Source organism: Xenopus laevis, chromosome 3S, assembly GCF_017654675.1.
Source record: "Xenopus laevis strain J_2021 chromosome 3S, Xenopus_laevis_v10.1, whole genome shotgun sequence".
NCBI lineage: Eukaryota > Metazoa > Chordata > Amphibia > Anura > Pipidae > Xenopus > Xenopus laevis.
The window spans coordinates 60,669,051-60,695,995 of record NC_054376.1 but is presented as its reverse complement, the minus strand read 5'-3'; the positions used below and the strand labels follow the sequence as shown (position 1 = coordinate 60,695,995).

The following is a 26,945-nucleotide window of genomic DNA, read 5'->3' as shown; positions in this document are numbered from 1 at the left end:
GGAAACGCCAACACCTAGGTAAGACTGGGGAGACTTACCTGGGTGGAATTGGTCCTTCTCCCCATTCTTCTGCTCAACGCTTCCTCCTTCCTGTGCAGATTCGTTTTGGAACCCAGACGATTTCTTCCGAAGCCTTCCTTGATTCCGGCGCAGCTGGGAATTTCATGGATAAAGTCTTCACTGAAAGTCACTCCATTCCCCTGCAATCTCTGGCTGTTCCCCTTCGTGCATTGGCGATTGATGATCGACCGTTGTCTTCTGCTATTATTTCTCACTCCACCGATGAACTTTCTGTTATTGTGGGAACCATGCATCTTGAAAGATTGTCTTTTTTTTTAATTGACCTTCCACTCCCATTGTGCTTGGTTTGCCCTGGTTGAATACCCACAACCCAGTAATAGACTGGGCTTCGTCTCAAATCTCCCGTTGGAGTCCTTTCTGCCAACAAAATTGTTTACCCACCAAATCCATCATTAAAGTTTCATCTGTGTCTCCAAATTCTTCTCTGCCCTCTGTTTATCAAGCCTTTTCTGATGTCTTCAATAAAAAGTCGGCCGAAGTTCTGCCTCCCCATCGCCCCTATGATTGCCCCGTCGAACTTCTTCCTGGGACCATGCCTCCCAGGGGCCGCACCTATCCGCTTTCCCCTTCTGAAACCCGTGCCATGAAGGAATACATCCAAGAGAATCTGCAAAGAGGTTTTATTCGTCCTTCTTCTTCCCCGGCTGGAGCCGGCTTCTTCTTTGTAGAAAAAAAAGATGGAGGTTTGCGGCCCTGCATTGACTATAGGGGTTTAAACAAAATTACAATTAAAAAACCGTTATCCCCTTCCCCTCATCTCTGAACTGTTTGACCAACTCAAAGGGGCTTGTCTTTTCACCAAGTTAGATCTTCGTGGGGCTTACAATTTAATCCGGGTCAGAGAAGGAGACGAGTGGAAGACCGCATTTAACACTCGTGACGGGCATTACGAGTATCTTGTGATGCCATTCGGCCTCTGTAACGCCCCCGCGGTCTTTCAAGAATTTGTAAATGACATTTTCAGAGATTTGTTGGGCCAATACGTGGTGGTGTACTTGGACGATATTCTTATTTTTTCCAAGAACCTTGCTGAGCACCGTCTTCAAGTCCAAGAAGTCCTTTCCCGTCTACGGAGAAATAATTTATTCGCCAAGTTGGAGAAGTGTTCCTTTGAGGTTTCGTCCATCTCCTTCCTTGGTTACATCATTTCTCAACAAGGCTTCAGAATGGATCCTGCTAAAATTTCCGCTATCCAGGACTGGCCTCTCCCCACCAGTGTTAAAGCTATCCAAAGATTCATTGGCTTCGCCAACTATTATAGACAATTCATTAAGGGGTTTTCATCCAAGGTTGCTCCCATTCTTTCCCTCATCCGAAAAGGGGGTAAGCCTCAGCATTGGCCACCTTTAGCTTTGGAGGCATTCAAGACTCTTAAAACTTCTTTTTCTTCCGCTCCCATTCTCAGACACCCAGAACCTCTCCAACCATTCTTCATTGAAGTGGATGCTTCAGATGTTGGTGCTGGAGCAATTTTGTCTCAAAGAGCGTCTTCTGATGGAAAACTACATCCCTGTGCCTTCTTTTCTAAAAAATTCACCCCTTTGAACAAAATTATGATGTGGGAAATCGTGAGTTACTGGCCGTCAAGCTTGCTTTAGAAGAATGGAGACATTTGCTGGAAGGTTCTTCTGTTCCTGTGACCATCTATACAGACCATAAAAATCTAGAGTATATTCAGACACTCAAACGCCTCAATCCTCGTCAAGCTAGGTGGGCACTATTCTTCTCTCGCTTTAATTTCATTTTAACCTTTCGGCCTGGTGCTAGGAACAAGAAGGCGGACGCTCTTTCCAGAAGCTTTCTTCTCGAAGATCTCAGTTCTGCAGAACCGGAATCCGTTGTGCCTCCTACAAAGATCATCGCTGCTCTATTTCCCTCTTTGGCCTCTCAATTATTGTCTGTTCAATCCTCCTGTTGGAACTCCTGTTGGTGTTGCCTTTGTCCCTCCTGAACTTCGTCATTCCATTTTGGTTCAGTCCCACAGCTCCAAGCAGGCCGGCCATCCGGGAATCAGAAAGACCACTGAACTCCTGTCTCGTCTTGTATGGTGGCCTTCTCTAAGAAAAGATGTCAAAGACTTTGTTTCTTCTTGCTCTGTGTGTGCTGTATCCAAGTCTGGACATTCCCCTCCTAAGGGGTTACTCCTACCACTACCCATTCCTTCCCGCCCATGGACTCATCTATCTATGGACTTCATTGTGGATCTCCCTAATTCCTCTGGTTACACAGTTATTTGGGTGGTGATTGATAGATTCAGCAAAGTGGCACATTTTACTCCTCTTCGGAAACTCCCCTCTGCTCCTGAACTTTCCTCACTGTTTATTAAACACATTTTTCGCCTCCACGGTTTCCCTGCCGAAATTGTCTCTGACCACGGATCGCAATTCGTTTCCAAGTTTTGGAGGTCCCTGTGTAAAGCCCTTGGTGTTTCCCTTCAGTTTTCCTCTTCTTACCACCCACAGTCTAATGGAGCGGCAGAGAGGGTTAATCAGGCCCTTGAACAATTCCTCCGATGCCATGTATCTTTGTGCCAGGACGATTGGGCTGATCTGCTTCCGTGGGCTGAATTCGCACATAATAATGCCTTACATGTTTCTTCTGGAAAATCTCAGTTTTTCTGTATGTATGGTCTTAATCCTTTGGCTTTTCCTCAGGACTTATTACTCACCAATGTCCCTGCCGCCAATGACCAAGCTGCCCACATGTCGGCCATCTGGCACGCCACTGTCGTCAATCTGGAGAAAAGTTCCTTGGTCCAGAAGAAATTCGCCGATCAGAGAAGAATTCCTTCCCCTCCGTATGCACCCGGTGACAAGGTTTGGCTGTCTACACGAAACATTCGTCTCAAAGTCCCCTCTCCTAAACTTGGTCCCAAGTTTATTGGTCCCTTCTCCATCTCTGAGATCATCAATCCAGTGGCGGTCCGTTTACAACTTCCCCCGGAAATGCGGATTCCGAACGCCTTCCATGTCTCCTTGCTCAAACCTGCAGGTACTTCTTCTTCTTCTTCCTCCTCAGCTCCTGTCATGGTGGACGGTCATCAGGAATTTGAGGTGAAAAGAATCCTGGACTCCCGGGTTTCGAGGGGTACCCTACAATACCTCATTGAGTGGAAGGGGTTCGGCCCTGAGGAGTGCTCCTGGGTAAGAAGTTCGGATGTCCATGCTCCTCTCCTGGTCCGAAAATTTCATCTGCAGTTTCCTTCTAACCCAGGTGGTCCTGAGGCCCCCCCTAGGGAGGGGGGTACTGTAATGGAGTCCGAAATCGGTTTACAAAATGGTGGCCAAGATGGCGTCCAAGATGGCGGCTGCCTGGTTCCTCACGGACGTAGCCGGATGATGACGACCTCTTCCCGCACTCTGTTTGGTCGCCAGCGACGGAATGGACGTCGGCGTCAATAATTGGCGCCGGCGTCAGTCGCACACGTCAGCGCGTCGGTCGCTGACGCCAGCGCGTCCGCGCACACGTTATGACGCCGATGCGTCCAAATTGGCGCCAAATCTGGGACTATATTAAGGAGCTCTGGGAATTCACCTGTGCCCAATTATAGGTTTTAGAGTGCTACTCCTGGGTGTGATCTTGTGAAATCCTTGTTATCCGTGTACCGACCTTTGCCTGAATTCCTCGACCTTGAACCTCTTCTGCCTGGACTGATCTTGTTGCCTGTTTGACCATTCTTTCGTCTCATCCTTATCTGTACCGCGAACTTGGACATTGTTATCTCCTCCCTTGGTCCTCACTACCTCTGAGGCCTTTGGGCCTTACAGTATGTGTGTGTGTATTGGTTCTAAAAAAAAATCCTAATGTCTCAATTGTACCCTAACCTTTAGTTTGTAAACTCTCACATTGTACTCTGTAAATCCTTGTTTGTTATTCACCATTTATTCCACATTTGTTATAAACGAAGGTAATGCACTGCGTAAATTGTCAGCGTTATATATAGTGAATAAAGTACCCCCTCTTGTAAAATATAAGGATATTATAAGTTACCGAGGAGTTTCATGACCATATAAAAACACGAGGCCGAAGGCAGAGTGTTTTTATACAGGTCATGGAACTCCGAGGTAACTTCTAATATCCTCATATTTTACAACTGGGGGTACTTTATTTATTATAATACACAAGTTTCAGAGAGTCGTGTGACAGAAATTACATCAGAACTCACCGTTTATAACTGATGACATCAGAACTCACTGTTTATAAGGATATAATTTGGCTTTTGTGTATTATAAATAAATTGATGATGATGATAGATGGCCTAATCTTAGAGTCCTAGTTAACATGAATCGGTCCCACAAAAGTCTGATTTTGCTTCCATAACGCTTAAACAGTTCATCTTGTAAAGTACACCACAAGAGGTCGCTGTATGATGTATAAATGATCATATAGCAAAATGTATAAAGCAAGCGGCATCTGAAACACTCCGCTCTATTCAAGGTAATTCAGTTCATGCATTACACCAGCATCCTGTTTCTTTGCATGTTACAAATTGCCTTTGAGCCAGACTTGTAGGTGCACAATGACTGGAGGTACTGGAAGGTACATTTTTTTGCCATTTGTGGAGATCTATTGTGCATTGGGCTGATGAACATTGTAAATGGCACAATAGTCTAATACTGTTCAATTAATTCAAATTATGATTACATTGGGGAAGACTACATCACAAATGTCAAATATTGGGCAGCAGCATCTATTGCTTATGTAAAAGATTAAGGAGTAACAAATGCAGCTGTGAAAACATGGCCATGCTGAGCTAATGCTAGCACAAGCACAAATGGTTTTACAAACATGAATATAATGATTTATTTTTTTAAACATATTTTGGTTATTTTAAGTGAAGTTACACTGGCATATCTGTATTAACACACTGGTATGTGCTGATTTCAAAAGAGTGAGAGCACATCATCATCACCATCATTCGTAAGATGGCCATGTCCAACAACTCAATAACATTTAGGCTTTTACATCTTTTGCCAGGTATTTTGTTTCCATATGGTTACATTAAACACCACTGCTTAAAGGAACAGTTCAGTGTAAAAAATAAAAACTGGATGAATAGACTGTGCAAAATAAAAAATGTTTCTAATATAGTTGCTATTTAAAAATGTAATGTATAAAGGCTGGAGTGATTGGATATCTAGCAGAACACAACTTCCTGCTTTGCAGCTCTCTAACTCTGAGTTAGTTAGCGACTTGAAGGGGGGCCACATGTGACATAACTGTTCAGTGAGTTTGCAATTGATCCTTCACATACAGCTCAGATTCAAAAGCAACAGTTATGGCCCATGTGGCCCCCCTCAAATTACTGATTGGTTACTGCCTGGTAACCAACCAGTGGAAACCAAGAAAGCTGCAAAGCAGGAAGTAGTGTTCTGGCTATTATGTTAGATATCCAGTCACTCCAGCCTTTATACATTACATTTTTGGCTAAATAACTATTTTAAAAACATTTTTTATTTTGCACAGCCGATCTATTCAGCCAGTTTTTTTTATTTTCTTTTTTTTTATACTGAACAATTCCTTTAATGTCACCTATGCTTGCAGGATTCTCCCTGCTGACATATTGGATAGTAAAAGATATAACACACAGTTGTTATTGTCTGTTTGTAGTGCTCTCCCTACCTTCTCTTGGTACTGGCGCCTTGAAGAGTCCAGTGACTGGATCAGGGCTGTGGCATGACCGATAAACATGGCATAGCAAGTAGCACCAACAATCATGCTCAGCATTGTGAGCCACACATCCCCCATGCCCACTGGTGCCTGCTGGCCATACCCAATGCACAGCATATGACTCATAGCCTTGAACAGAGCATAAGAGTACTGTTTTCCCCAGGACGCATTCTAAAAAAAAAAAATCAAATCCGCTATATGAGTTTTTCTGGACCAGCCCTTCAGATTGGTGATATCCTTATTGACTAACTAAGATGATAACTGCAGGGAACATTCAGTTCATCCCATTTCCCTTTTCAAACAGATTATCCATATTATAGTCCAAAGATTATTACTGTAGATTACTCAATAACCGCATCACTTTTACATCACTCTTGCCATGTTTACTTCATTTCAAAAGGGTTACCCTGTAACATTCTGCATGGCTAACATTGTACCACATACACAATAACAGTATGTATGACAGAATAAAGATAGAATTGTTACTTTGTAGCTGGGACACTGTATGCTGGGATCTCTACCTCTGTGACAGTATACTAGGTTCAACACTGGAATCAGTACATATCCAATAGGATCCATGTAAACTGTGCCAGCATGTGGTCAGATCGACTTAGAGTTAATCATTTCTAAATCACCTAAACCTTTACTGGCTTAATGCAGGTTTTTTTTTGTGTATGTTATACTATATTTCTTGTTATTCCTACAAAGAAATATCTGAACATAGAATGGGCATTGTACTGTCTGAAATGAAACCATCATTTTACATTTTCTGAAGGCTAGGGATAACAGAAGTTGAAAATCATAGCTTTATACTACTAATCATTTAGGGGGTGATTCTGAACTCACCTGCATGTGATTAAGAGAAACCCAGCAGTCTTCAGGGAAATCTTGCAGCATGGGCACTAAGAACTGTAAGCAGCCATCCCAGTGGCAAAGCAAGAGCATCATGCCAATCAGGTTTACAATGCGCACCACAGCACTCGCCAGATCATAGGTCATATGAAATATCTGCAGGATAATCACAACAAGACTATTAAGGAAAGTGGTCATATCACAATAAAAATAAGACCACTAGTACTGAAAAGAGGTAATAGGAGAACACAGATAGACAGATTGCATTTTTATGCTTTATTCTACTACTGGGAACTGAGAGGTTTAGTTGCCATCTTCCAGTATTTAATATGTTTTATGATTTTTGGATATCATTCTTTATGAATTAATATTACCACTTGGCTTATAAAAGACACCCAGAATTTCACCACAAATATGTATTTTTGCATATTATATGCATTTTTTCCATTACCCTGATGCCATGCAACACTCACACAGACCACGACGCTCACCCCATCCAATCTGCACTGAATTTCTTGGGAATCAAACCGCTTGGTCTATCAACACAGTTTTTTTTTTTTTTTTTTAACTCTACTAGTCCCAAAAGTAAAGTAGACTCACAGGACCACTCCTCTATGACACAAGACTGCTGTAAGAAAACAACAGCAGAATGGTTTAGCATTGAATGAGGAAGCCTACAGCCACATGCTATGTTATTCTATTTCCATTGGCATTTCAAGAGGTAAGGGAACAGGGACTTCTAAAATAAGGTTTTCTTCAGTAAATATTTGAGAAATTTAAAAAAAAAAAATATATACATAAATTTAATCTGCACATTTGAAGATTTTTTTGAGAAATGTAATGGATGTGAATTATCTACGACTATTGGCACACAGAATACCTATTAGCTTGGTGTATGATCAGGTGGCTAAAAATTGCCCAAAACCATCTTCCATGGCTCCCATTCACTTTTCCTTTTAAAAATGTTTGCTAATGGTGAAATGAAATGCAAGCCATGTGATACTAACCTAAATCTCCGTTGAATGCAAAAGACTAAACGTTTTGGGAGGTCAGATGGCATATCACATCAGAACTTATAGAATTGAAAACTGTCAAGGGGCATAAAGACCAGTTATACCTATTTTATTAAACACTTCAAATTTTGCAAAACCCAAAAAGGTGTAAGAAGATAAGGTAAGAGAAAGCAGAAAAATACAAAGGGAATTAGAGGAGAGAATATAGCTGTAGGTTGCGTTCTTGGGCTCATATATGTAAAACTATAGCTCAGTTTGTCAGAATTTATTTTCACCAATCCCTGTTACTTTTTAAGGGATATTTGGGAGATATTTATTAATGAGTGCAAGTAAGAGTTTCCCCTTTGATTTGTTTTACAACTTCCATAGAAATGTACAGTGTGGTGGAATTTTCACTTTGCCAAATTGTTACTTCACTGTCTGAAAAATATTCTTATTGGTCAGTGTCTGTGGACTGCCTGTATGTCCACTGGCTTCAGATTTGGAAAGTTTATAGAAAGTCTCTACACTAACCAATTAGTGTCAGTGAAGATGTTTAGCATTGGATGCTATTAACCTCCACAATCTGGCCCACTGGGCGCTTCAATGTAGCTTTTAATCAGTGGCACTCCAATGTCCATTCAGGGCTATTCTTGTTAAGTTTTTATGACATTATAGCAAAGTGTAAAGAATGCATGGGGTGCACAATGTTTTGGTGGACTCCCCCTTTCATTAGGTAAATGATTTGACAAGATTTTTTCGATTGTCTTGGAGTGTCTTCTCTTAAGGTATATTAGTGGTAGTGTGTTTCTGATCCACTGTTTCCAGAATGTAAGGGAGGCAGAACAGGATGCTAAGGATTGACTACAGATGCTGGAGTGCATGGGGTGGCCCCAGAAATGACTCCAGCCTGGAACATTATGAATTTGTTGTACAGATCTATTTAAATATTACTTTTTTCCTGCCTTTCTATCTGCTACGGGGTGAGGGTGTACACATGCATTTGGGTGGTGGGGTTGTTTAGGTTGCAATTATAGGGGTTCAAAATGGGGGAAAGCCCTGTAGAAGAACGTTATGCCACTAGGTTCAAGACAGCTTAGTGTATAAGCACTGAAGGCACCTGCATTTAGGTATTAGTGACCTAGTGGCCTTGTGGCTGTTGGGTTTGTGTGAACTTATTTAATCATTAAAACTTGTATCTAATCTAAGAAAGTTATGCCTTGATGAAACAAGTGAATTAGATACAAGTATGTGATTTTTCTGGTTGTACTTATAACTAATGCTTTATTATTAAATAACTTAACTGGGGTTGCAGTGTTGCTGCACAAGTGGATTGCAACACAGAGACTACTTATAAATCCAGGCTGGCCAATAAGTGAATTAACACTTTCAATATATCACTTACATACTGAAGTAGGAAACAATCAACCTGAATGACAATTAGCTCCAGCGCTCACCTTGAGAAATGTGGAAGTGACCAGAAAACCCTGCAAGATCTGTAACCCTCTAAGAGTAGTACATCTTCTACTGCCCTCCACTGCACTCTGATGTCCACCTTGTTGTCTAAATTTCATGTCTAAAACCAAATATGATTTTCTTAAAGCAACACTTCCCATATATACTGTAAAAATAAGTGTCCCACATTACTTCAAAAAATTCTGTTAATTGCTCACTATATTAGCAGTCCATTATATGAAATTAGCATAAATATATAAATTAACCTCTGTTACTGTCAGCATTTTACATACAGAGAAGAACAAAAAACTGAGCATTCAGTTCAGACCCACCTCTTCCCACTGGTGAATGTATCGAATGAGCCTGGAGAGTCTCAGAAGACGAAGAAGGCTGAGAACCTTTGCAAAGCGGACAATGCGTAGGGCCCTTGCAGTCTTGTATACTTCAGAGTCTATTCTTGTCTCCACAATTAAAAATATATAGTCAACAGGGATGGAGGATACAAAATCTACCAGGAACCAACTCTTTAAGTAACGAATTTTGATACGTTGTGGTTCCAAGATGATCTCAGTATTATCTTCCAACACAATTCCTGTACGGAAATTTAGCACAAGGTCCACAAGGAAAAATGTGTCCGACACCACATTGAACACAATCCACGCTGGTGTATTCTCCTCTTTGAAAAAAGTGATACCTACTGGGATGATAATAAGGTTTCCCACCATAAGCAACAACATGGTAAGGTCCCAATAAAACCTGTAAGAGAGACAATATAAATTAAGTATATGAAGTATAAATTAGAATACTACACTAAATAAGACAATATAGGAGCAACAAAACATTATAGAAAAATAACATGTATTCCATTAAGTTACCAGCACACTCAAACAAACCTGCATGATACAATCTAAGACATTAAGTAGCCACATGCTAATATTCTGGATTGTAGATAATCCACACAGAGGCTACAATAAAATGATTTGTAGGTACAGGTTTTAATCAGACCCGTTTAATATGAAGCATCCTGGTTGGGGCAAGGGGGATATTATGGTACAATACACCAAACATTTGGTACAACAGATGGAAAAGACTAATTGATATGGGTGTGCCTTACCATCATTCAGTTACAGAAGGTAAGGCAGCTCAAACACAACTTAATTCACATAGGGTTGGGGCGTATTTGACCCATTTTGTTTTGCCAAAAATTTGACGCCGGCAGAATGATGCTGACGCCCATTAAAGTCTACAGGCGTCAATATATTTGACGCCCAAAGCCATACAAGTGTATGGGCGTCATTTCCATGGCGAAACAAGGTGAAAAAATGCGCCCATCCCTTAAAGTAACACATAGAGAGCCTGTTCTGTCTGTCATACTGGGCTGGGGGTAGCCTGGTCCCCTATTAGGTGGCAGTATTTAATTTTTACTGTTCTTTGTAAGTCATGCTGACATGATTTATATTATCAATAGGAAAGTACCAGCAGCACTTTAAAGGAACAGTAGCATCTAAATATAAAAGTGTTTTAAAGGAATGGCAATAAAATGTACTGTTGTCCTGAACTGTTAAAACGTTCATTATTTAATGTGTTGAATGAAAACATCATAGCACATACTGACTTACTAATGTGCAGGAAACCAGAGCAACTAATCAGATACCAGTGTTTACTGTTTTAACTGAACTGGACTAAACTGAACCGGGCTAAACATATGTTGAGTTGCTATGCATTATTACACCAATGTAAATGTAAATTAGTATATCAGGGTCCCTTCATGTTATGTATTACTCAGGAACGGAGAAACACAAACACCCTATCGTAAAACACAAAATCAATGCATTATCAAAACAGTGTTTTTTTTTTAACCATTTCCATGTAGCAGGCAAGTATCCTGTCTATAACATGTTATAATACACAAAAGCCATGAATATCTTGTAAATTATATCCTTATAAACGGTGAGTTCTGATGTCATCCGTTATAAACGGTGAGTTCTGATGTCCTTTCTGTCACATAACTCACTGAAACGTGTGTATTATAATAAATAAAGTACCCCCAGTTGCAAAATATGAGGATATTAGAAGTTACCTCGGAGTTCCATGACCTGTATAAAAACACTCGGTATTCGGCCTTGTGTTTTTATATGGTCATGAAAGTCCTTGGTAACTGATAATATCCTTATATTTTACAACAGGGGATAGTTAATTCACTATATAATATATAAACAATGATACCATAGATACTGTATATGTGGAACCTTTGGGCAATATTTAGGGTTATACAATCTGGACATTCACTGTAAAGGTCTATGGAAAAATATATTGCAATTTCACCCAGTTAGTTAAGTCTTAGGTGATGCTTAAAGGAACAGTAAAACCAAAAAATGTGTTTTAAAGAAATGACAATGTAATTTACTGTTACCCTAGACTGGTAAAACTGAAGTGCTTACTTCACAAACATAACTAGTTTATATAAACAAGCTGCTGCAATAATTTTTATTGGTTTCTGTTAAGTATATAGGGAGGGGGTACAGAAAAGAAAATGGGGTGGGGGGGTGGGAAGGGGGAAGCCAAAGTACATAACACATAGTTCCATTATCATTACCTTTGAATTTACACACAATTAAAGCATTTACATAAAAGCATCATAACAGAGAATCTCTAGCAAGGCTTTAATAAATAGTATCATAAATTACGGTATATACTCTTGTTGTCAAGTTGAAAAGTATAAAAAGAGTAACTGAGGACGACCCTGTATGTCTGATAAGTCCTTAAGATTTTTAGCACATTACTTCAATCATGCTTGGGGGCTCTCAATTTATCATGTTGTTTACCTGAAAAAGTGGATAGGTCATCGAATTTAGCTACTTCATTTTTTCTGCCCATTCCCTGACTGTTGGGGATATAGGGGATTTCCAAAGCCTTGGAATAAGTATCTTAGCAGCACTAAGTAGGCGCCTTTCCAAGGTGGTGTCAGGGACTATTTTCTACCTCCCAAAACAATAGGACATGGGCGGGAGAATCTGGTAGTTTCCTGCCCAACACCTTTGAGCAAAGCTGCAAGACTGTTGGCCAGTAGCCTGCAAGGCTGGGACATTCCCAGAATATATGGAGAAGGGTGCTGACTCCTGTTTTACACCTCCAACAAATGTTGCTTATAGTTGGATAGATCTGGTTCAATCTACATGGTGTGGAATACCATCTGCTTAGGATTTTATAATTGTATGACTTTATTGACAGACCATCAGTGCATCTATGAATGCCTCAAGTGGTATACTTGTTAGATCTCCTGTGTTGAAATGCAGTCCCCATTCTGGATAGAAACATGCTTTCCATTTGCACATGACCACTAAATAACGGAGGCCATTTTTCTCTTCCAATGAGATTGAAATTTGGTCTGTCAGCTAAAGATCTATGTGTTTGTCCAAACTGAGCATTGTCCCATTTTCTGTTTTCCAAACTATGTCAGTTATTGGTTTATCACTGAAATCATAAAAAACTCTACAGGCACATATCTTAATAATGGAGAGAGAAATTCTATAGAATAATAACATTAGCATAATGCACAAAGGAGGGAAACTAAAGGTCAAGATTCAAGGCCCTGACCTCACTGGCAATTTGCTGAAAAGAAGTGAAGCAAAGTTGGTCTAGATGCGCCTCTATAAACAGGCAACAGAATATTCATTCTCTGATTTTAAATTAAGGCATAACATTGCATAGGAAATATCAGGGCAGTAACCATTTCTTTGGAAATAAATGACATAGTATGAAGTGTTTTCTTTGTAACCATTACATAGTTAGATACAGAATTCACTTAATAATAAAATACATTTCCACAAATCACTAACAAGGTTACAAAGAGAACAGTCATCAGTTTTACTCATAAACTGGCCAAGCTTCTAAGTGAATTCCCCTGTGAGATAATTCTAGAGAATTACAACAAATACAAGAAAAATACAACAATGGTTATTTCCTACAAAAATAAAACAGATATAATAGGTAAAGAGTTCCAGCTCAACAGAACTTACTAAAATTGCTATTAGACTCCTGTATCGTCAACGTATCCCAGAGCACTATAAGATGGAGTAACACTAGCAAATGTAACATACAAGAAATAGGTGCTTTGCAAAGGAACCTGTAAAGTTTAACCAACTGAGGATCTGAGAATGTGAGAAACCCAGCCCAACAGCTGCTTGTAGGTCAAAGTCAGTATGTGCACACTCGTCTCCAAATGATTAATTGAGGTGTACAGTATGGTCGATTATTCATATGGTTGGTAAGGACCAGCACTCTCTCTTGTTTTCAAACAACAAAAAGCTCTTTATTTCACATACCACTTGTCTGTAATGTTTCAGTCCACATTAGGATGTTTATCAAGGATAACAAATAGGGACTTGTGCAAATCTTAAATTCCCATAACCATTGTGAAATTTGAGCCAAAACGAGATCAAACAATCAAGTAATTCATGCCTCAATGAAGTTCATTTAAATATGCAAAATACTAAACCTATTGAAGTGCATTTCTTCACTAGTCTATCCACTAGATGTCTCACATATAAATGGTTATGGGTATTTAAGATTTGCACAAGTCACTATTTGTTATCCTTCATAAAAGTCCTAATGTGGACTAAAACACTGGACACAAGTGGTATGTAAAATAAATAGTTTTATGAATACAAGAGATTTCTGGTCCTTATACATATATATTATATATGTATGTATATATGTCTAGGGTGTATAACTGGTAATTGGTAAACCTTCAAATAAACATAAGCATGTAAAAATGTGGCCTCACAATTTTGCATTCTTGCATGGTCAGAGGCTGTTCCAATGCGCAGGGCTCCAACAGTAAAGGAAGGCAACATCTCTTAACAAAAGCCATTTAGTGCACAAGGTCAATAATGATTATACCTGTAACTGTTATTGGATTTATGCTAGCAATTTGCTGTGTTTAGATGTCCAGCTCATTGGTTACCCTATGAGCCACTGAACAGGTTATAGCTTGACCCCCAAAAGCTTTTAGTACACTGTGGGATCATTGCAGCCAGCAGCAGTTGATTTTCATCTGTGAGTTCAACAGCAATCAAACTAGTTTGATTTATTTAGTGTTTGACTCAACAGCAGCAACACATTGCTACCCTGGAGATATGCCTCTGCAACTGTAAAGTGCTTCTTGTTCAGTACTAAATGCATACATCCGTGCAGGGAGTATATGCATTCTTAAAAAGAAAGAAATATTTTTACAGTGAATATTACAGCACTTCTTTCAAATGTAGTAAAACTAATTTGTCATTCAATTTTCCTTTACTAAAATTGTTTAACTACGCAAGTCATGTAGCTACTGTACAAGCCTGCAGATACAGCAGCCACAATGCTAGCAGAGTCCCACCTAACTCCCACTCCTGTACCTCTCTGCCACTCTTCAAAGATTTTTTTTGGGGGGGGGGGCTGGCCAGATATTGTTATGCCGCTTGACTGATTATGGTGTGTAGGCAGCCATCTCAGGTTCTTTTTTCCTGATCCTGTGCTTTCAGAAAGAGCCAGCACTTCAGGATGGAACTGCTTTCAGTTAAGCTATTGTTTCCCACTCAAGAGACAGTGGGACTTGGATTATTACTATTGAGTGCTATTCTCATATGTACCAGGGAGCTTTTATCTTGTGTCAGTGAGCTGTTATCTGGTTACCTTCCCATTGTTCTGATGAAGGTCTACTGGGAGGAAAGTGACTGAAGTTTATCAGAGCACAACTCACATGACTGGGGCACATGGGAAACTGACAATATGTCTAGTCCCATATTCGATTTCACATTGAAATATAAAAAAAACATCTGTTTTGAAAAACAGATTTCAGTGCAGAAATCTGCTGAAGCAGCTCTAGTAACTGATGCGTTTTGAAAAAAAACATGGTTTCCCATGACAGAATTCCTTTAAAGTCTCAACAGCTGCTCAAAGCTCACTTTTTTCTAGCCATATTCAGTTGTAGGGTTTAGTTCTCCTTTTAGGGGATTTAACATTAGAATTATTTTACCAGTGTGATTGATTATACAGTAACTCTGCTGAAAAAATGTAGTTGCCTGGTTTTTGATTCACTCAAATTGTTATAAACACATTCCCTGTTTGCATACACTCTCTGTAAAGGAAATTGTAATGTATGGAAAAAGAGATGTTTAACTGTGATCTGGCAGGAATATTGTAAAATAGCTATAAAGAGAATGATTGGATTTAGCTAATTAAGTACAGATTTGTTTTCAAACTCCTGAAGTACTTTTGACTTGTAAAAGGTTGATAAAATTAGATAATCATAGGAGATTAGGTAACTAATCCAGTATAATTATTGCAGCTTCAACTCATTTATAGACTTTCTTATACTCCCTACTGTGCCCAGCCTCAACACACGCACAGAAATAGCTATGACACATGCCAACATGAAACCACCGAAGGGGAGTTTTACACAGTAAGTACAGAAATCAGCAGGACTCCCCACTGAATAGAGATGAAAGGTTACCTGAATCAATGGCTTATCTTAAAGTGGTCCACAGCATCCAGTGAGGGAGGACTAGGGCCTTTATACAGGCGCATCTAAAATACAAGCTTTATAAAAAAAAAATATATATATATATATATATATATATATATATATATATATATATATATATATATATATTAAAAATGTAGTAGAACTTCCTTTATTTCAAACTTCATGTTTGCTGGGGTTATCATGCCCATAAATTGTAAAGGAGTGTTATCACTTCTTGCCCAGTAATGCCATGGTGCCATGATGGAGGAGGTGCTGGTTCCTGCATCTGCGTTAGAGCCAGACAGAAACAGCATACAGCTATTTCAGGCCTCAACACAATTTAAATAAAACATTTCTCTTTGTGTTGTTTTCCTTATTTCCATAATAGCTTTTTCCTTATGTGGAAAAATGCACTGAAAAATCACTCATTTGTCGCGGTCCCTTTTTTAATGCAAGATAAATCTATAAGCAGTTGCATCTGGAACAAACTGTGCAATGACTAAACGTTTGACTGTGACAAACTCTTTAAAAAAAGAACAAATCCTCTGTGTCTGTACCACACAATTTATATGGATTGATAATATGAAATGTATGTAATGGTATGCATTACATAATTACTACAGGTAAATATATGTTTATGTAGATATACGTACAAAATACACCCACCAGATATATGGAACTGGTTTGGTGCATATAGTGACAGTAGGTATGAATTATTTTCAGCAGATTTTTTTTATCATCCTCTATTTATATAGTGTTGAGAAATTCCACAGTAGATTTCAGAGATTATATATCAATCACTGCCCCAGTAGAGCTCACAATATACAGCCTCATTTACCCACACACACTATGGGCAATTTTATCAAGATCCAATTAAGCTTTCTATGTTTTTTTGGAGTGTGGGAGGAAACCAAAGCATCCCAAACAAACTTACACAAGCACGGGGAGAACATACAAACTTCTTATAGAGGACACCCTGGCTGGGATTGAATCTAGGACCCCAAGCATTAAAAGTAATACTAATGAAATGCCTTTAAGTCTTTGCTTAAATGATGGTTTCAAGAAAACTCAGAAAAGTCCAGTTGCTTTAGACTTAATACTACCAGATACTGCATGGTTTAGTTCGTGAATCTGAAAGGTTTCTCAGTCTTTTATGTTGTATCAAGTCCCTTTGATTTTATAAGGTTTTATCATATTCCCTTCCAATGTAAAAATACAGTGAAATGTCTTTTTCCAAGAATCATTAAAAGTAGATAACATTATGGGAACACAGGTACCACACTTATATTTCCCTATTAATCAACATGTCTCTTGTGAGTGGAGACACATTGCAGCTTTGTTAGATAATTGCATATGATTGCAGGTTGATAACTTTAATAGACAATATAATACATTTACTCTGCACCAGCTAGCCTATATGTATATATACCACCCTACACCATAAATAAACATATTTACAGCTAGGTCTTAAATTTCCATCTCCAAATAAACACAAACAAATCCTCCAGCTGCTGCACTATACGTTGCTGCTGTAATGCTTTGACAGCTGTCAAACACTTCTACTTAAATTCCTGCATCCCTAACCTATTCCTATCCGATCCACCTACTTGGCACTTACCCCCCCCCACACTTCATGTACCTGCCTGTCTGTCTAGCAACTTCAATAACCGACCCACATGAACTATTCTCCAATGTTACCATGTGGCATTGGTGCTTATTTTAATTCTCTCTTTATTATTTTCCAGCCCACGTACAATGCTGTTAACAGCCTAAGTGAATGGTAATGGGTACCAAATGTTCCCTTACTACTTTAGTTCAAGATAAATCTGGAATGTAATCCATACATAGCAACATTTCTGTTCTAGCTTACTCTGTCAGATTTCTTCCCAAGTATAACGTATATATTAGCCAAGCTGGAACTGTTCACACTGGAGATATGCAAGAGGAAGGGGATCATTGGCACAACTCTATATGGAGTCCATACAATAAGGGCTGTGGCAGCCGTTTTAGCATTACATCTTACTAGAGGGCACCACGGCATCTCACAAATACAATGTATAACAATACATTAAAAACATTTTTTTAAATGCTAAAATGAATTACATACGATTCTGAGGCCATGCCAAAATTCCACCCTTGCACATAGATATTTGTTGAAATAATAAAAACAAGTACTAAAGATCATTCCTACTAACATAAATGGGAAGCATCACTTAGCACCCTCCACACTTACACACCTTATACACAGATTATTTCCCGAATTATATGAATTAGGGATTTGGTCTGAGACAAGGATTGATATTCCTCGAACCACTGCAAGATAACTGATACAACAATGTGCTGATATTACTGCATCCTACTTATAAGCTTGGCGGGGGGCAGAACTGGAAGAGGAAGTTGAACCCAAAATGTCTGCAAAAGCAATGGTTTGGATATTAAATTGCACAGAATATTTATAGTCTAATTATCTTCAGGCCCTACTTTCTTTGATTATTCAATTTCCATAAAGCCGAAATGTCTCCTAAGGAAAGGTTAAGGTTGTTGGAAATGGATAGTTACTGATCTGTATGGCACAGAAGCACTAACGCAGCCAGAAATAGCCACTCAATGCATAATCTTATCAGTCAGAGGCAGAGAGGAATCTGTAGGGACACATAAGAAGCATACACACATACTATGCTATATTGTATTTGAAATCTTGTTTTGAAAATTTACTTTCCAGTTGCTTGCATGAAATTGTTTGTTGTCACCATAAGCTTCGGTTTCTATCTCCATTAACTGATAAAATACCTTACTGCTAGACTAAGAAGTAATATTTCAATTGCACACCTTACTAGTAAATTGGTCAGTGACCTGTCTTGCTTAAAGGGATTCTGTCATGATTTTTATGGTATAGTTTTATATTTCTAAATTACACCGTTTACACTGCAAATAATTTACTACCATGTAAAATTTAATTCCTAACCCATCCTAGTTGTAATATTGGTGTGCAGACAGCCATCTCAGGTCATTTAGCCTGTTCATGTTTATTTTGAAAGGGACAGAACTTCAGGATGTAACTACTTTCAGGCAGGCTATTGTTTCGCCTCCTCAATGTAACTGAAGTCGCAGTGGGACATGGATTTTACTATTGATTGCTGTTCTTATATCTACCAGGGAGCTGTTTTATGGTTACCTTCTCATTGTTCTGCTGATGGGCTGCTGGGGGGGGAGGGAGGAGAGGGATATTACTCCAACTTGCAGTGCAGCAGTAAAGAGTGACTGAAGTTTATCAGAGCACAAGTGTCATGACTGGGGCACCTGGGAAACGGACAATATGTCTACCCCCCATGTCAGATTTCAAAATTAAATATTAAAACATCCATTTGCTCTTTTGAAAAATGAATTTCGGTGCAGCACTATTAACTTTGCATTTTGAAAGAAACATGTTTTCCCATGACCATATTACTTTAACACTATATACATTATATAGGTCATAGGGGGCCCGGACTATGTAATCTGCTGTATGAAAATCCCCAGCCAGTTTCTAGTGGCAAAATTTGTATGCCTGCCACAGTGAACATGATTGCAAGTGAACATGGAGTTTTGGTAGTTGTGCGCACCAGGTGCCTCCAAATATTTTTTTAGTGGGGCCTGCCGACACAATATACTGTCCCACCAGGACATTACTGTGACACACAAAGCAGACAGTCCCATCCTTTTTCACTACAAATAATATAACATACTGTATACAAAAGGATCATATCTAAGCAGTGGCAACCTATACAAATAACGCAATTCAGTACACATGGGTTAATACTGGTTGTTTGTAAGCCATTTAATTTGTCATCCGTGTGCTAGAACGCAATTTAAAATTCAGATTGTTCATGCATTTGTACTATAGTAAATCTGTGTCCAAAACAACTTGTGTTATACACAAAACCAAGAAAGAAATCATCAATGCTCATTCTAACCCACACTGTTGCTGACTAGCTGTTAGAAGCATCATTTCACCAGAGCTCGGTATTTTACCTATATATATATATATATATATATATATATATATATATATATATATATATATATATATATATATATATATATATATATATATATATATATATATATATATATATATATATATATATATATATATATATATAGGTAAAATATATTCATAGAGTATACCTTATGCCTCACAAAATTGCTAAAATTCACCATGGTGTCACGTGTTTGTCCTAAATGTTTAAATGATATTGGGTACCATGTTTTTAGGAATGCCCCCTAACAACAGGGATTCTGGATGGGAGTTTTGGCATATGCAGAACACACTTTTGACCTCCCTAACATTCTGGATCAATGGAGCTGCGCAAATCTGATTGGACCACTCTAAATCAATTCAGGATTTTAAAGGTTTTAATATTTTATTTTTGTTAGGATTTGTCAGAAAAACTGGATTTTTTTTCTCACAACATTCATAGTTTTACAGTTCGTGAGTTTAGTTGTGGTTATGAAAACCTCTAAAATCCGACCTTTGATAAATCAGCCCCTAACTATGCACAATTATACTAAACTATGCTATGTACAATTATTTTATTATGCTAAGAAAGCAATAATAATTCTTTGGAAATCAGTAACTGTACCTACACTAGGTTTTTGGCAGAAACTTTTAAACAATTCCTAGCCTATGCAAAAATTGGTATACCTGGAACGTGGATGCCCTGATCATTTTTAAGAGATTTATGGATCCTGGCTAGATGGATTTGTGTAGGATTGAAAATCACAATACTATACATTTGTCACAGCATAGTTTAATGCTGGATAGATTTTGCCACGCAAATTTAATTGCATGCTAAAACATGGTGAGCAGAAATTAGAATTTAAGGAAAATTAGACTAGAACCTAAGTGTACTTGGAGAGAGAATTGACTGCAGGATAAATTACAAAGAGTAGTGGTAAATTGAGCAATTGCTAATTGAACCAGTGTTGTTAGCGGAGTACCACAGTCATCTGCAAGTTAAACATTAATTGATAGTGTGTTGTTGGTACCCTCAAGTGAGTTTTTAGGGACTTTTGTGGATAACAGGTTATCTAGGTTACAATGCAGCCGCCTACAGCAAATAAAGCACTCGAGGGATGAAAGCATTATTTTGCCTTTCTATAGGCTCCTAGTAATTCCTCACCTTCAGTATGCAGTGTACTTTTGCACCACATTACTTAAGAAGAATATTAATGAACTGGAGAGATGTGCAATTAGAGTGGTTAAAGGAATGGAAAAATCAAACTATGAGGAAAGACTGTCAATGTTGAAGTTATTTTCATTACAGTACATTATAAAAACTTAGGGGGATCTTTTTCCCATAGAAAAGATCTAAGAATTAGAGACCACTACTTTATATTTGAGGAATTGAACTTTGAAGCAGCAAATGTTGTTCTACATGGTGAGGGCAGCGATGTTGTTGAAAGTTGTGCTGGCAGATTCTATTGTTGCTTTTAAGAGGGGTGTTGATGAACAAGGATAATAACCAAGGCTATAGGGATCTTAAGATCAACAGTTAGTTGGCAAAGGTATCTGCAAAAAATCTTCAGAGGGGCTGAATATGGACAGCAACCCCTACCACACTCATATATATATACTGTGTATATGTGCACTGGAATTCATTCAAAAGGATGGAACTTGATAGGCTTTTGTCTCAAGCCTGATGCCATATGGGATCTAATAGAGGTGAAAAATAAAAGTTAATGGCTGGGGTCACAGCTCATTCATTCACTGGTGCCTAATATAAAATATGTTTTACATCACTAGATGGAGCTTCCTCAGGGGCAGGACATAACCAATGAAAACACTGAGAATCTACAAGCGTTTGAGTTCTAAGGACATCTCAAGGCGCACATTTACAAACAGATTTTTGGCTTTCTAGAAATTCATTGATAAATTAATATTTTCATCAACGTGGGATTTTTATTAGAAAGAGGAAAAAAATCCGCACTTGAAAAATTCTGGAGGATTTTTCATCTCTGGCACTTTATAAATAGGGCCCTGAATATAGTTCTTTAATAAGGTGAGAAAAAGATACAATAATAGAGCACTTACTGATGACAGCTTAATTATTTCTGCACAACTGCAAGAGAAAAAGCATGCATTCAATCTTAGTTACTGAGCCATCTGGTTTTCAGTGGCAGATTTAGTGGTAAAGGGCATAGGGGTAATGCTCATGAATTTGGATTTAGGCACAGGGCCAGTGTGTTGCTTCTTAAAAGTGGTAAGGGGTAAATGTAGTGGGACAGTGTACAAAATGCACAAAACATGATGCTTTACACTCATTTTGTTCACTTTGCCACTTGGGCTGTTGGTATTAAAGAGGTCCATAGTATTATATTATATATTATAGTATTTTATTAATCATTTCAATAACCCCCTAAACTTTGGGAATAAGAAATTATCGCTAAACTGCTTATGAACTGGTGTCCCACTGGGTCCCCTACAACTGGGCCCCACAGCAGTCACCGTGTCTACTCTTGCTATTGTTACGACCCTGGCATTAGGCCATGCTGCCCTATAAAGTGCGGGATACCTTGTAAAATTCAAGTTTGTCCAAATGATCTACTTAAAAAGGACTTAACCTTTCATAAAGTGTTAGTGTGTAGACCAATTTCAGTTTTATTTTGAGACTTTCTTTATTATTGTAATAGAATGTTTATTCCAACATCATTTTAAGGTTTGTGGTGAAAATACAAGCATTAAATGTGTTGCTCAGGCATAATAAGCTGGGCTAAGAATTTTGGATGGCTATACCACTGAAAACTGATCTTGAACAAAAAAATATCCCTATGCAATTGGGCCCCGGGAATTCTTTTTTTTTTTTTTTTTAAGTGTCGGTTTCCCTTCAATTAATTTTGGGGCATTGGGTGAGTAACCTATGAAATGCTCCCTCTATTAGGTCTTTCTCTCTGAGGTACACTGTACTTCTTATCTGCAGGGTTAAACTATATCATCTGTGCTCATTTCGGCCGTGCCCATTTAATAGTTGAAATATACATCTCAAACACTGTGTTAGCTGAACGTCCAGAAAGAAATATGTTTATTTTTTATTTTTTGCACAGCCTTTGATGCAGGCCACTGTGGGCACCCTGGAGCTATCTCCTGGTTTGGAGTTGGCAGTAGTAGGGGTAATGCAGTGTCCTGCTTCAGTGTATAACGTGCACATGTGATTGCACTTTGCACAATGTGCTCTGAAGGTAAATGGCTCCTATTATGTGTTTATGATATACCCAAATATATAGCATGCAGTCACAAAAAGAAAAAAAGACACTTCATAGTAAGCAGACATTCCTTCTTATTATTGATGGAAAATGGAATTGGAAATGGCTAACTGAGCTACAACCATCACTGCCAACAAAGGTGCCACTATATACAAATACATTTTTCATAATTCCATGATTTCTACTTTATTGGCAACAGTTTGGAAAAGTATATTTTCTGTTTCAGTGCAATAATGCCACAGTGTACAAATTGAGGTCTTTACAGAATGGGTTTGCAAAGATGGCAATGGAAGAACACGACTGGGCTTCACAGAGCCCTGACTTAACGGAGAAGGAAAGGTTAAAATTAAGTAAACTTTATCAAAAGGTTTATATGCCCACAAAGGTATCATAATATGTAATCCACAAATGTTCTAATGTTGGTTTATAAATGTATTTTTCTACTAAAACTAAGGGAAATACATGTCTGGCGTACCTTCCCTTTCAGGGACTCCCCCCCCCCTTTTATTTTTTTTTTTGTTGTGCAGAGAGACACCATCCTCTCTTATTTCATGGAGGGACCCACAAAGGTATTCTAAACTGTAATCCACAAATGTTCTAATGTTGGTTTATAAATGTCTTTTCGCTAAAACTAAGGGAAATGCTTACTCAATACATGTCTGGCTTACCTTCACTTTCAGGGACCCCCCCATTTTTTTTTCTTCTCTCTTCTTTCTCTCTCTTTTTCACCCCCCCCTCCTAGAGGTACCCACGTGATACCTGTGTTTATCATCGCTACTATGGTATTAAGTGTGGGTCATGCCCATATGTTATATATATATCTAGAGGGAGAGGAAGGGAAAAAGGAAAGAAAAAAAGGGGGAAAAAAATTTCTCTCTCCTTTCTCTTACCTTTTCCTCCTCCCATTGTCATACTCATCTTTTAGCATAAAGCTACCTTCATTCCTTCTCCCCTGGCATTATTACGGTTCAGAACCTACTATGCAAACTGTGAAATAATGTAATGGTGAAGCATGATAAATCTCTAGGTCACAATCAAGATAAAATACCTCCCTTTACATGCCTTCTCAAGATTCTACCTATTAAATCTTGAACACATACATTCACCCACAACACCCCCAACTAAAGGCAGCAGCACATTGACTAACCTCAATATTAGGAAGGCTCCACAACTTGCTTTACAACAACTCATAAAATTCTCTGTCCATCTTATAACACTCAAGACTACTCTTTGAGGCTCTGAACACATCCCTCCGTTCAAAATGACTACCCGGGCATCCTCTATCCACACGCTTTAAGTTACCACCCACCCTGGCCCTTAATCCATGGGGGTCCGGGAAGCGGTACCTCCTTACCAGGATGAGAGAACCCGCCACACATACCCACCCTCCATACCGGCGCTTATATAATTATCTACTCAGGGAATGCTTTACGCTTCCCTTGGGCAGAATCGCTACCATCTTCCCTTCCCAACTCCTGTACAAGGAAGGGAACTTTTCTACTATCTACTTTCTACCTACTCTACCACCCTTGGTCTCCTACACTTGATACTATCTCTTATAACTTCCATCTTTGTGCAGCGGGAATTGGACATCTCTGCAACCTTATTGACTGACATTGCATAGACCTACATATCCGCATACATTATGCTAAAAAACAAGTCAGATTCATTCCAGATAGTGAGTATAAATGTGAACGGGCTAAATTCCCCTCAAAAATGGATCCTACTCTCCTCAGAACTACAAAAGAAGAAGGCAAGTGTAGCATTCATTCAAGAAACACACTTTAAAGAAGGCTGCACCCCTAAGTGGAATAACAGACACTTACCAGACTTGTACCACAGTAGACCTCAACCCACAAAGGTTAAAGGAGTAGCAATAGTAATAGCTCGCAATTTTGAGTTTTTGCTGAAAGACAAAAAAATCGACCCAAACGGCCGCTATATCTTCATAAAAGGCACTTTTCTCGGAAGAGTATATACCTTGGCCAATCTGTACCTCCCTAACACGGACCAGGTAACTAAATTTACACGCATAGTAGACCAGCGACTCTCATTCTCCGAAGGCAACTCTCATTTTAGGAGGCGACTTCAACCTCCCAATGGAGCCAACGCTCGACTGCTCTGCCAGCCATACTATTATTCCTAGGTCAAATATAACCAAAACCAAAAAACTCTTACACCAGCTACAGGTAGCCCACCCGCAAATTTACACGCAAATTTACTGTTTTTCCTTACCAACCCTGTGACATCCATCCCAGCCCTCAATCGAGTGATCCACATGTATGGAAACTTTAGTAATTTTAAGATAAACTTCTCAAAGTTTATCTTAAATGTCTCAATACCGGAAGCTACGATCCACGCTTTATCCACGGGGTTCCCATATAAGTTCACTCCACGAACATTTACTTACCTAGGCCTCCTGATCATCAAAGACGTTTAGACTTGGGCCGAACTTAACATGAAGGTAATATTAAAAATCAAAAAAGACGTATTGAAAGATAAACCTATATCGTGATTGTGGAGGATGAACGTGGTAAAAATGAACATAATGCCCCGAATCCTATATATTTTCCAAACCCTCCCATTACAGATAGGAGAATGAACTGAACTGCATACTCTTATCTCCTGCACCTACCCTGGATAGACAATATATAGAGCATAACGCAGCAAAGCTTTTAATTCCGTTACACTGGAAGACTACATACATCCCCACTATCAAAGATTGGTTCAATAAAATTACAGAAATATGCAGATTCGAGGAAATGTCATCCTTAACCCTGGATCAATTTGCAAAATTCTCTACTGTCTGGATAAGATGGTTTCTGTTCAAAGAAACTGACTCCTACAAAGCTTATCAGTGATTTGGCATGGGCTCATCAACATCCCGCTGCAACCCCCTCTTTACCTTTCTACTCTAACCCCTTTCCTTGTTCACACTCCTACTGTGATTCCTATACTATATTGGCTTTTCCATAAAGGTGAATAATAAACCTTGGCTGATATGACCTGAAATATGGTTAAACTGTATATATATTTATTAGTTGTCGAGCACTGATCATAGACAAACTTGTACAAGACACAAAAAAAAAATACACTACTAAACACTAGTAAACCCTCAAAGTAATGCTGTTCAGAGTCCTCTGTCAAAAGAAACATCACATTTCTTTCCTTCTATTGTGTACACATGGGCTTCTGTATCAGACTACCTGTTTTCATCTTAAACCTCCAGAGACCGGGGGCTTGAGCATGCTCAGTTTGCTCCTCTCTCCCTCTCCCTTCCATTTTCCCACTCCCTCCTCCCCTCCATGCTATAATCTGAGCTCAGAGCAAGCAGGGAGAGACTCAGGCAGGAAGTGATGCCCCAGCAAGCTAATATGGCAGCTGCAATCCTAAACAAACTGTGTCTAGAGTGGTTTACTCAGGTATTAGAAAGCATTCTAAAGAATAAAAATTCTATCTTGCACTGTGGCTAATCTGTTAATCTGTGGCTAATAAATTGCCTTGGTAGCTTTCCTTCTCCTTTAACCCAACTGAACATGTGACATAAATTGATTTGCCCAACATCAGTGTTCAACCTCACTAAAGCTCCTGTAGATTAATAGAAGCAACTCAAGCTAATGATCTTCAAACATTTCCTGTGGAGCTTTTCCAAAAGAGTAGAAGCAAAAGGCTGTTTAGGAAAAAAGAGAGGACTACCTTTATATTAATAGCTTTGGTTACAGAATAATATGTTGGAAAAGCAGGTATCCTGATATTTCTTCCCATACACTGATACATGCTAGATACTTGGGTCTGCTCCATGTACATGATAATCAACAGGATGGAGTGCCCATTGTCAAATGTGTATCATCAGTCCAACATACAGTTGCCTTGCTTGTAATATACCTAATTTAAATTGATAATCTAATCTGATGATCTTGTCTTCAAAATGTTATGTTTTTTTCAACCTCAAAATGATTTTGAATACTGAACCGTATCAATCGTATCAATGGAAAAGCAGTTTACATTTCTGACCTGCATCGAGAATAGTTGGTAGTAGAACTCCTGGTAGTCATGTCACCATTATTTTATTTCATTCATAAAAAAGGACCTTACATGGGTTATAACTTAACCTCTAGATCTATTTATGGTTCAAATTCTCAATA

At 38.7% G+C, this 26,945-nt stretch overlaps 1 protein-coding gene and 1 long non-coding RNA gene across 3 annotated transcripts in view; one reads left to right on the top strand and one right to left on the bottom strand.

Moving 5' to 3' along the window:
- Positions 1 to 26,945, top strand: part of LOC108712988 — a 76,038-nt gene that overhangs the window by 17,706 nt on the left and 31,387 nt on the right. The gene's annotated exons all lie outside the window — the stretch shown is intronic.
- Positions 1 to 26,945, bottom strand: part of LOC108712987 (potassium/sodium hyperpolarization-activated cyclic nucleotide-gated channel 3) — a 43,952-nt gene that overhangs the window by 9,878 nt on the left and 7,129 nt on the right. Inside the window, exons 2-4 of the mRNA XM_018255590.2 lie at positions 9,383 to 9,806; positions 6,598 to 6,759; positions 5,704 to 5,922 (exon numbers count right to left, since the gene is read on the bottom strand). Coding sequence (XP_018111079.1) covers positions 5,704 to 5,922; positions 6,598 to 6,759; positions 9,383 to 9,806 — 805 coding nt within the window. The remainder of the gene's footprint in view (positions 1 to 5,703; positions 5,923 to 6,597; positions 6,760 to 9,382; positions 9,807 to 26,945) is intronic.